Raw genomic sequence first — 10,923 nt, 5'->3', positions numbered from 1 at the left:
GGCGGACTTCACCTTGACGTTTGGTCAGGTTACGAACTCCCCCCTCTGCAGAGGGCTCATTCAAAATTCTTATACTCTGTCTTGTGTGTGAATTCTTTAAAGGTGATACGAGGGAAAAAATCCCTAACAGGCGGAGTGCACGAAGCTGCAACTACAGGAGAGCGTGGCCATTTTATCTTTATCAGATAATAATCTTAGATAGGAAAAGGGGGAGAAACATGTGGGTAGATAGTGGTATTACAAAAAAAGATCTTTTTTTCTTTGCTGATTTCAGTTTTTTTTTTTTATCTATTTAGTCTCTACCTGTTTCATCTTATTCTGCTAATTTCAGCTACATTTTTGCTTTGCAGAACTTTTGCTTTTGCTTTCCGCTTTTATTTTTCTGCTTTCAGCCAATGTCAGCTGTTCAAATTCAACTCACATTAACAGGTTAGAGATTAATCCTTTTCATTCTGGTTTCAGCTTCTTCAGCAGCTTTCAGCAAAAGTCACAGGAAATGATATTTCTCTAGTGATGTTCTAGTTTTTCTCCTGCAACATTCTTCCACCTCAGAGGAAACAGAAATCCAGATGTCCTGATGCATGCTCAATAATCCAGATAGAAAGATCGAAAAAAGTTAAATCTGGTCCTCTGGACATTCAAAAAACAAAACAAAGCAAAACAACAAAAAATGTAGAAACGTTTCGTCTTTCATCCGAAAGACTTCCTCAGTCTGAGGTGCAGTATTGTAAGAGGGGGACAGTTGAACAGTGGAGGGGGAGAGTGGAGGCCTCCGTGTTCAACTGTCCCCCTCTTACACTAGCTATGTTTACATGCGCAGAATTCTTTGACCGGATTGAAATGTGTTCTGTTTGAATAATTCAAATGTATTGTTTACATGGGCACAATCTGTTCATGACGAACGTTTACATGCAACAGGCTTTGTTCTGAACAGCAGTACTGACATGCGCAGAGTGGTAAACTCTCCTTAAAAAAAAACACCGAAGAAGAAGTTCTACTTCCGGGTGAATGTAAACAAATCTGAGCACCCAAAATGGACCCACGACAGGTTTTAATGACGGTGGAGACGTTACTGCACTCCCTGACTGAGCTACAGGTAATACAGATCATTTTGAGCTCTTTCAAAGTTTCTAGTAAAAATGTTGTGTTGCTCACCGACCAGTTTTGCTTCCCTGACATGCTAATATTATTAGCAGTAGCCAGGCGGAAATGGCAAAGTCGCACATGCGCAGTCAGGTCAGTTTTTCACGATCAGATAAAAACGAACAGATCAAGCGTTTACATGCGCACCGATCGGGTTACGGATCGGCGTAAACCACCCGTTTCGTTCTGATCACAAATTATATCGGATCGTGCCAAATACACAAAAAATAACCCGAACGGAGTGTTTACATGACACACTTTTATTCCGACCGGCCATTTGATCCGGTTACTTATGTCCATGTAAACATACCAAATGCTGTTATTGCTAGTATCACTCAGCCTCCTGTGAATAATAAACAGCCATCAGTGTGCTAATGATCCATTGTTAGGCTGATGGTCCTTCTTGACCATGTGAGCAGCTGGTTTTGGTTTTCAGCAGCAAAACTGGTTGATCCACTGTGAGAAGGTGCTATTTAAGAGACTGAGCTGAAAGATGAAACATTACTACATTTTTTGTTGTTTTGCTTTGTTTTGTTTTTTGAATGTCCAGAGGACCAGATTTAACTTTTTTGGAAATCCAGATGTCATTCAGTTCAAGGTCAGCTTGGTTGTTTCTTGACGGAATCAAAAGTAATTTACAATTAATTCATTTTAAATTCTGTTTATAGTCTTAACTTCATTCCATTTAAAGAAGATGGAGACTGTTGTGCTTTTTGGACACTTTAAATACCTCAGACATCTTTATAATGAAGATGAAACGACCTGAAGACGTTCCTTTAGTGTAATATGTTATCTTTGTTCTTACATAGGAAAACGTCTGTCCTTCTTCACACTGGGACCATCCCTCGCAGGGTCCTCTGATATTTTGATGGCTTCCTCTATTGCAGCCAGCAAACCATTGCCGCCCTCTCCTCTCAGAGCTGGACCAAAGCACTCAGGTCTTCGAATGAGAAGACGTACCACAACGTTGGCATTCTCTTCCACACTTTCTCCTGAAAGAAAACAAAAAGAAAATGTTTTAATCCATCACCATAAAAGCTGATAAATAAAAATAATGTGGGCATTTAAAGGAAATAGAACACAAAAATCTAAATCTGACCATTGACAAATACAGCAAAACGAAGAAAGTCGAGATATTTCTCTCCACCGCAAGGATTCCAGCCAATATCAGGGTAGCCTTTAGCCAGTAGCATGGGACAACTTTGAAGTCCACATCCAGCCAAATATTTCACCACCTGAAAAGAAGCAGGGGTAGTGGAATGATATATAAACCTCTGCGATGTTTGAGTTGTGCACAAGGACAGCCTTCTACCATTTCTAAATCCTGCTCCTGCAAAGCCAGTGCCAGCTCGTTGTTATCAATGCAAGAAGCTGCAGCCACATCCAGTGGGGTAGAGCCACGCATTCCTGAACAAAAGGGCACAAAGTTCAGCCTCATCACAGTTCTTCTGTCAGGAATGAACATTCAAGAAGAACGGAACTGAACAAAGACAATCACCGAGGCCGATGCCACTGTTCTGGAGAAGGTAGCTGAGGTGGTCGAACATGGAGCGCTGATTCTGACGACTGATGCGACAGAAGTAGCAGAGGAAACGGCAACAGTTTGTCACCACACGAGGAAATCTGATTTCCTGTAAAAAAACAAAAAAACAAAGAAGGCATTATACAATTTTTTTTTATAGCCAAGTAATAAATTAGATTTGTCTTACATATGTCTGTTTCATGGTGTCTGTAAGTAAAGTTTAACAAACAGTGTGTTGATGTCCCACATCACTGAGGGATTTAAACAGTAAATGTTTTATAGTTTTGGAGATGAGTGTATTTCTGGACTAGATTTGAACAGGGAATGTGAGTAAACAATGTTTTTGGTGCAAGATATTCAAGTGGGAGGAGTTAAACTGTGGACAAGAACAGAGGTGGTTTTGTTTCTTTGCTTGTCTGAGGGAGCACAGAGTGAGGGATCCTGGAGAGTGGAGGGAGCAATTTTATCCACCACCAGGTGCAACAGTGGAGCCAGGGGGTAGCCAATGGTGGCCTTGGCCACCATAGATTAATCTTCAGTCTGTCTCCCACCCCCACAGCAACCCCAATCACTATACTTTTAAATAATATAAAAACTAGAAAGCATAGTTTCCTCAAATGATTGGTGTGTATATATAAGTGGCAGTCATTTGAGATTTTGATGTGGCAACCCAATTTTTGATAGTGAAAAGAGGGAGTTTTTCGTTTCCACTGTCACCTTCATTCTTGCTCAAGATGAGAGTTTTGTGATGGAGTTAAATTCAAAGCAGCTTGCTTGTCAGATAAATAGTGTTAACTTATTATTTTTATATATGAATGTTTCTGTTCAGTGCCCTGAGACAACTTCTGTTGTGACTCGGCACTATAAAATAACCAGAGCAGAATTGAATTGAATTTAACGCAGCCATACATAAAAATGGAAGTCACCATTGGCTTCCTGTCAAGTCCAGAATTGAATTCAAAATCTCACTTCTAACCTACAAAGCTCTCAACAACCTAGCTCCATCTTATTGTTCCATACTTTCCCAACAGAACACTTTGCTCTCAGACTGCAGGCTTTCTCGCAGTTCCTAGAATTTCCAAAAGCAGAATGAGAGGAAGATCTTTCAGTTATCAGGCTCCTCTCTTGCGGAACCAACTTCCAGTTTCTGTCCGTAAGGTTGACACATCCAGTTTTAAGACTGGGCTTAAGACTTTCCTTTTTGATAAATCCTATAGTTAGGGTTGGCTTGTTATGCTGCCATAGGCTTAGACTACTAGAGGACAAACTGACCACATTTCCTTAAATGATTTGTTAAAATTGAATAGTTTTCATTTGATACTATTTCTATTTTCACGTGATTCTTGACCTTCCATTGTGTATCTGTTCCTCCTAAACAAACTGAATTTAATTGAAACTGAATTGAATGCTGCTTATTTTTCAACTTATTCAGGTCAAAAGACAGACAGACATCTATGGTGGCATCCATCTTGGATTTTGACATCAACCCAATTTTTACAAGGACCTTTTTTATCTCAAGATTCAGACACACACCAAATGGAAGTCGACACATTGCTTATTTTTCCAGTTTCCCAGCTCACAAGGTTAGCATATATACATATATGGTGGAAGCCATCTTGGATGGCAACCAGTTTTCAAAAGACATCTTTCATATGCATATATGCAGCCGCACACCAATATGCGCTTTACTTATTTTTCACGTTATCGCGATCACAACATGGACAGATGGAGGGTATTTTCAATTCGTCTTCTTCACTCAGCGATGAGGGACAATAACAGAGTTGAATGAATTTAAACACAATGTTCACCTTTGAATCCCCACCACCCAACACATTAACCATGACCTCCATGACAGTCTCATGCATGCCCAAAGCTCGCATCAAGTTGGGGTGCTGATAAAAAACTCTGTTACTCATGATGTTCCTGAAAGGGACAAAAATTACAATTAAAGTCTGTCGCAAAGAATGAACTTCAAGGTAAAAATATAAATGAATTAAAACGTATATCCACAAACCCAATGCTTTGAATTATAAGCCTCTCCTCTTCTGGACCCATCTGCACAATAAGCAGTGAGCGGATCTGACCCAAGCACTCCAGCAGGTCCATGGTGTCCTGGATTGACACTTCGTTGATGGTGTAAGCCTTGGGCAGTGCCCGCATGAGCTCGCCGAGTCCGTCATACTGTCTGTGAAGCAGGCTGAACATCATACGCACCAGCTCGGGGTTCTGAATGAAAGACTCCTGGGCCCAGTGGATCATAGTGTGGGAAATCAACTCCTGCAATGTACCTGGTAAAAAAAAAAAAAGAAGAAAAAACAGGAAGAAATTTTACGGAGAAAAGAAAAAAGGAAAATATTAACGTTGTTTAATGTGTGGGAGTTCCAGTCACTTCGTTCCTGATGTCACTAGATGGCGCCAGATGACCACACCTGAGACCAATCCCCTTGATGAGACATGCCCAGCATATAAAAGGCAGTTGATGACTTCTCTTCAACGCTGGAGCATTACCTTTCCAATGGTTTGTGCTTCTAGCCATTCATATTTCTAGTCACCTAAGTTTACTTAACTGTACCTTTTGCTGTTTCTAGTGAACCTCCTACAAGTTCTTGGACTCCTCATGTAATTCTGGAAACCTCCTCATGACCTCCTCAGCTGTCTTCCTTGCCCTCCAACCACTCACCCACCATTGACTACTTCCCATGCTGGATTACCATTGCTCTCAGGGTTATTGGAACCAGTGATCATTCAAACATCATTCACTGATCAGTAAGAACCAGAGGACAATATAATCAATATATTCTTGTTGAAGTTCAGTGCTGACCCATCTCCTTGCTCCCCAGAGTTTCTGATAACTTCCCGTGACTTATTTGCTGTAAATAAAAGCACTGAACTTGTCTTCTTGTGTTGTGTTGATCATATTTGGTCCTTTCGCTCTGGGTATTTAGTCCTTGTGACATAATGTAGTAGTGATTTTGAAGAAAAAGGACATTTACAAATTTTTGCTTCAATAAAACAAATATAACTTATTCTGCTTTGATTAAAAAAGGTACCAGAACAGTATTTGTCATAGTGCCTACATTTCTTACTCTTGTTGACCTAACGGTACCATATTTGTTCCATATGGTGTTCATGCAAGTGATGAAAAGCTCACTTGGTTTTTTATCTTCCTGTGGCTCTGGCTCTACGTCGACCTTCTTCTCCCGAAACTTTTTCACCTTTTCCAGCAAACGACGCAAACGTCCGCGAACAGAATTATCCACCTCCTCCTCGTGTTCTTCTTCTTCAATATGAACACCTGAAAAAAGGATTTAAATAAAGTCCTGAAACACAATGTGCCACTCTCAGTGCAAGTGTTTCTGTTTTCTGTTAATGGAGATTATGTAGATTAAAAACTGACCACAATGAGCCAGAAGAGTGTTATGAAAAGCCAGCAAGGACTCGCGAACATCATCTGGGACTGGGCACTCCTCATAATCAGGGCAGTTTTTGAAATTCATGAGCATGTTTACCTACAAAACAATGTTGTAACCAAATTAGAAAAGATTGCAGTACATTGGTGATCTAATAAAACAGATTGATAACCTCCTACAAGAACAAGCAGTACTCTGATGTCCCCTGCCACTGGGGGATTTGAATAATGAAGGCTTGTAAATTTGGAGATGGGTGTTTTCCTGGACTGGTGTAGATGAACAGATGCTGGGATATATTCATCATTTAACGCGGGTTCCTCATTTTTCTGGACTGAATAAAACGTGCATTGAATTTAAGGAAATGCAAAAGTGAGACGTCATTTATATTTGACCCATCAAAATGAATGCGGCCATTTATTTACAGAATCAAATTTAACATCAAACATTTACATTAATTTGGCAAATTATGAAAATAACAACAAAGCAATCACTCAGGAAAAATCATACGGCCATGATTTTTCCGTTGCTGCACCACAGACATTTATAACCTGTACAACTATGATCTTTTACCCACACGGATGTGAATAAGCACTTTACACAGACATTTCTAAATATCTGGAAGAATTTCTACTTGATAGAAAAGTTTAAAGATGTAAAGAAGTTTAGAGGGAGTAGGATGGTGTGTGAGGGAAATTAAGTGTTCACCAGAATCGACACTCTCCGGCTTTCTTCAGCTTTTCCTTACAGTACACTTAGGTGATGAAATCGGCTCCTTTACCTGGAGATGTCTCAGGTGAGATTCCGTTTAACGCACCCTTTCAGCGTCTCAGTAGGATGCTGTTACTCGTCCGAAGTAATGGCGAGGCTCTGTTCGACACACATTCACCTCAGTGGAAAATGTTATAATCCCATGGAACTCGGAAGAGCTTTGTTGTCATGTCAGGAACTCCAACAGCACTCCATCAGAACTTTAGCTCTCGTGTAGTTTACAGAACTCCTACAGAACTGACTAGACCAGGAAGTACTGACATTTTAAAGACTCTTTCCCGGTTCACTTTTTGGGATTTTTCATTGGTCAGAAACGACCAGACGGGGTGGGTTTTGTGACGTAAGAGGTTAGAGACAGCGAGAATTGTTATGAGACAGATCAGAAATGTTCTCACAGACCGAGAGGGTTTTGTTTTGGCGTGTTTCAGGAAACAGGTGCAAAACATCTCTACTTACGTCTGAGAGGATTCTAAAACCTGACAGTTTTAACATAACAACTTGTTTTTCGTTTGACTGTAACCTTGTAAACGCACACACTTGCTCATTCAAAAGCAGAAATCAGAAAAATGCATAATTACTCTGTAACAGCTTTTAACATGAGTTCTAACTGCATGAGAATAAAAATCATTACTCAGTTAATAAAATTGATTAGTTCACTGCAACATCTAAAATGGTTTGAACTAAGACACTTTGATTATCAACATTTGTAGAATAGTAATGATAATAAAAAGAGAGTGTTCTTTTCACTTGAATCTTCAAGAAAGAAAGTCTCAGGATGGGTGAACCTGTATTTATGTATTCAAATACATGAAATGACAGTTCCTGTCCCACAAGGTTCTAAAGGTCAAGAGTTTTGACCTTAGACTTAGTTTCGACGTAGGCCTAGTCCACTACACTGGAATTGAACAGAGACTAAAGTAACCCTTAATGATATTGATGCAAGATATTCAAGTGGGTAGAAGTTATACTGTGTAGAAGAACAAAGAAAGATTTTTTTTTCTTTTTTGAGGCGGTACAGAGTGACGGATCTTTGCAAGTGGAAGGAGCAATTTTATCTACCACCAGGTGCAATGGTGGCTCAGTTGATAGAGCTGTTGCCTCTCAGCGAGAAGGTCATCAAATCAAATCCCAGCCAGGGACCCTTCTGGGTCGAGTTTGCATGTTCTCTCCGTGCATGCATGGGTTTTCTCTGTGTACTCCAGTTTCTTCCCACAGACTTTCAATAGTGACTTTTCTTACACCTACATGTGGCCACACACCAAAAGGGAAATCAGTCCCTCACCTAATTTCAAGTTATCATGCTCAAGATGGACAATCAGAAGGTATTTCCTCTTCCCCTCTTCGTCCAGCAGTGGGGGACAACAAAAAGAATCCCATTCTAAGCAAGGCACACTAACAAAGTTCCTAATTCATTCTATTGTCTAAATTTACAGATATTTTCAGTTGATACCAAAATGAAAACTATGAAATAAGTCCTGTAAGTTCTGTGAACAAAGTTTCTCTAATTCAGATAAAGAAACGTACCCATATCTGTATTGTCTCATGTATTTGTGTGAGTTACCTGCTCCTGTGGTGGGGATCGAAACTCCCGGGTCTTGCGGGCAGTCTCAGCAGCAGACATGGTGAAGGCCATCATGAGGTCGTTATAGCGCTGCCTCTGGTTGGACTGAATCTGGGTGACAAACTTGTCTGAAAAGGCAGTGATGGTCTCCACTCTGTGCCGTAGCTCGCAGTCACAGAAGTACTGCAGCAGGGTGCACATCTATTCAACCAAAGCAAAGGGAATCACTTATATTTTCCATCAGACACCAAGCATTTAACTAGAAAATAAATCTAGTAGTACCTGTAGTTTTACAGATTCTGGTAGTTTCATTTGAAAAAGTCCTTGCTCTAGATGTTCCTCTTTAGCTTCAGGGTCAGGCTTTGTTTCTTTCTCCGTTTCCTCAGCTCCTTTCTCACTGTTAAACTCCAAATCCTCCACAGATTCCTCATGTGCCAAGCCTGATTCTGTCTCTTCTAATTCTTCCACTTCTTCTAGATCTTCTTCCTCTTCCTCATCAAAACTATACTCTTCAAATCCTTCTTCTTGCTCAGAAGCATACACCTCTTCCTCTTTGGCAGATGCTGATTTCGTCAGTTCTTTCTCTCCGTTCACCTTCTCTTCAGCAGACTCCTCAGATTTTGATGTACGAAACACTGTGGGCTCAATCATTTTCAGGATATGCGTAACATCTTCGTCATCAAACACGCCCATTATGAGAAGGGTACTGATGAGTTTCAGGATGGGAACAAAGTGAAACTCGACGCTGCCTCCTACAGGATCTCTCATGGCTTGGCTTCCGTCTTGGACAGCTTCGATCAGCATGTTCAGGGCCTTGGTCTTTAACACCTGGAAACACAAACAAATTAGTGAATTGCATGAGCTAAAGCATGACCTCAACTGCTAAAAAGACATATCTCACCTGTAAGGGGATGACCGGACTCAGTGTGTAAATATCTGGATCTGTCCCCACAAACCCAACGGAAGAAAAATGCAGTTTTGGACGGAGGCATGTGGTGAGCCCGACCCCTGGCAGAGCATGAGACTTGGCAGTGTACAGGGTGATGCTGCGTGTTTCGTTTGTCATGGGAACTATGAACTCCTTGTTAGTTCCCAGACGGTTTCGTTTGGCAGACTCCAGGTGCATGCTGATGAGCAGGTCATAGAAGCCGCTCCTCATTGGTCCAGGGAGGTAGGTGCTCTCTATAGCATAGAAAAGCTGAGATTCATCCACGTGGCTGCACAAGGCATGGGCCACACGGTTGTTACCCAGAGCGCACACTGAGCCGTATAGCTTCAGCGTGTGATAGTGGAACTTCAGCAGGTCCATTCGCTCAGACAGTTCCAGGATGTCGATGCATCTACACAAAACAATAGGCTCAATTTTCCTGAACAAGCTTTTGTCATAACACTAGAATAAAAGTGTCTGACCTGTTCTCTTCTGGGATGTGAAGGGCCATCATAGTGAGTGGCTCCATACACTGCACCATCCAGCCCAGCCTCTCACTTATACGCCCCGTCTCTGGAGCCGAGAAGTTGTTGGGCATCCTACTCCAGATGACTGGAGTCAACATCTGGACATCCAGCCTCGGAGGACACTGGGGAACGGTGTTTTTACGTTCACTTCGGAACATGGCAGCTGATAAAGGCATGATGTTCTAGTAGGGCAAGGAAAACAAATAATGAAGGAAAAAACTAGCAACATAAAGCCAACACTGTGCAGATTTTAAAGCTTTAGTCATAGATTAGTTTACTGTGCTAACCTTGAGCTTGCCCAGTTCAAACTGAATTACATTCTGATTGGAAGGCAGAACAAAGACGGCCGGGAAGAGCTTCGTGTTCGGCTCCACCTGAGGAAGATTTGGCAGTCAATAATCAGAACTTCATGAGTACTAGTATCCGTACCAGACTGATGCTTATCTAACCTGGTAAAATGTGTTTATCTCTTTCCCATTAGCAGTGAATGTCATGAGTCCTGTGTCCAAATCAACAAGGCAGCCAATCACAAAGTCCTCCTGACTGACTCGGGTTTGTTGGGAGCCGCCAAACTCCCCTCCCCAAACCATGTAGCAGTTACTGCGCTTTATGCTGAAGAAGAGAAATAAATACAGCAATTTCTGCAGCATCGCTCTCAAGTGAAAACATTTATTTTAATTTACGCTGTAAGTAACATACCTGTCGTGAATGTTGCCTTTATCATCACCTACAGTGACCGTTACGGTTCTCACTTTGCTGAGGTCATAATGAAGGTCATACTGGTGATAGTCTGGTGTAACCCAGCCCACCCACACACCTGCTGGCTCCTGTCCTGCGAATATCCGCACTGAGTAATAGTACTGGTGTAGAAAGAAGGAAAGATGAAAATATACACTTTAGTGTGCGGTAGTTTTAAGTAAAATCCCAACAGACAGTGCGAAAAATACTGCATATATGATTGGTAGGTAGGTAGGTAGGCAGGTAGGTAGGTAGGTAGGTAGGTAGGTAGGTAGGTATTAAGGCAGGTATGTATGTATGTATGTATGTATGTATGTATGTATGTA

The 10,923-nt window shown here is 41.3% G+C and overlaps 1 protein-coding gene across 1 annotated transcript in view; it reads right to left on the bottom strand.

The window, feature by feature from the left end:
* Positions 1-10,923, bottom strand: part of ryr1a (ryanodine receptor 1a (skeletal)) — a 110,711-nt gene that overhangs the window by 72,707 nt on the left and 27,081 nt on the right. Inside the window, exons 31-46 of the mRNA XM_037688014.1 lie at positions 10,559-10,719; positions 10,309-10,471; positions 10,147-10,233; positions 9,815-10,041; positions 9,306-9,744; positions 9,039-9,232; positions 8,687-8,906; positions 8,405-8,605; positions 6,063-6,174; positions 5,817-5,960; positions 4,680-4,953; positions 4,474-4,588; positions 2,642-2,774; positions 2,456-2,550; positions 2,243-2,378; positions 1,959-2,135 (exon numbers count right to left, since the gene is read on the bottom strand). Of these exons, the coding sequence (XP_037543942.1) occupies positions 1,959-2,135; positions 2,243-2,378; positions 2,456-2,550; positions 2,642-2,774; positions 4,474-4,588; positions 4,680-4,953; positions 5,817-5,960; positions 6,063-6,174; positions 8,405-8,605; positions 8,687-8,906; positions 9,039-9,232; positions 9,306-9,744; positions 9,815-10,041; positions 10,147-10,233; positions 10,309-10,471; positions 10,559-10,719 (2,878 nt within the window). The remainder of the gene's footprint in view (positions 1-1,958; positions 2,136-2,242; positions 2,379-2,455; positions 2,551-2,641; positions 2,775-4,473; positions 4,589-4,679; positions 4,954-5,816; positions 5,961-6,062; positions 6,175-8,404; positions 8,606-8,686; positions 8,907-9,038; positions 9,233-9,305; positions 9,745-9,814; positions 10,042-10,146; positions 10,234-10,308; positions 10,472-10,558; positions 10,720-10,923) is intronic.

The sequence above is a fragment of the Nematolebias whitei genome, chromosome 14 (assembly GCF_014905685.2).
Source record: "Nematolebias whitei isolate Nwh7 chromosome 14, NemWhi1, whole genome shotgun sequence".
Classification (NCBI taxonomy): Eukaryota; Metazoa; Chordata; class Actinopteri; order Cyprinodontiformes; family Rivulidae; genus Nematolebias; species Nematolebias whitei.
This window is presented reverse-complemented; position numbering and strand designations above follow the sequence as displayed.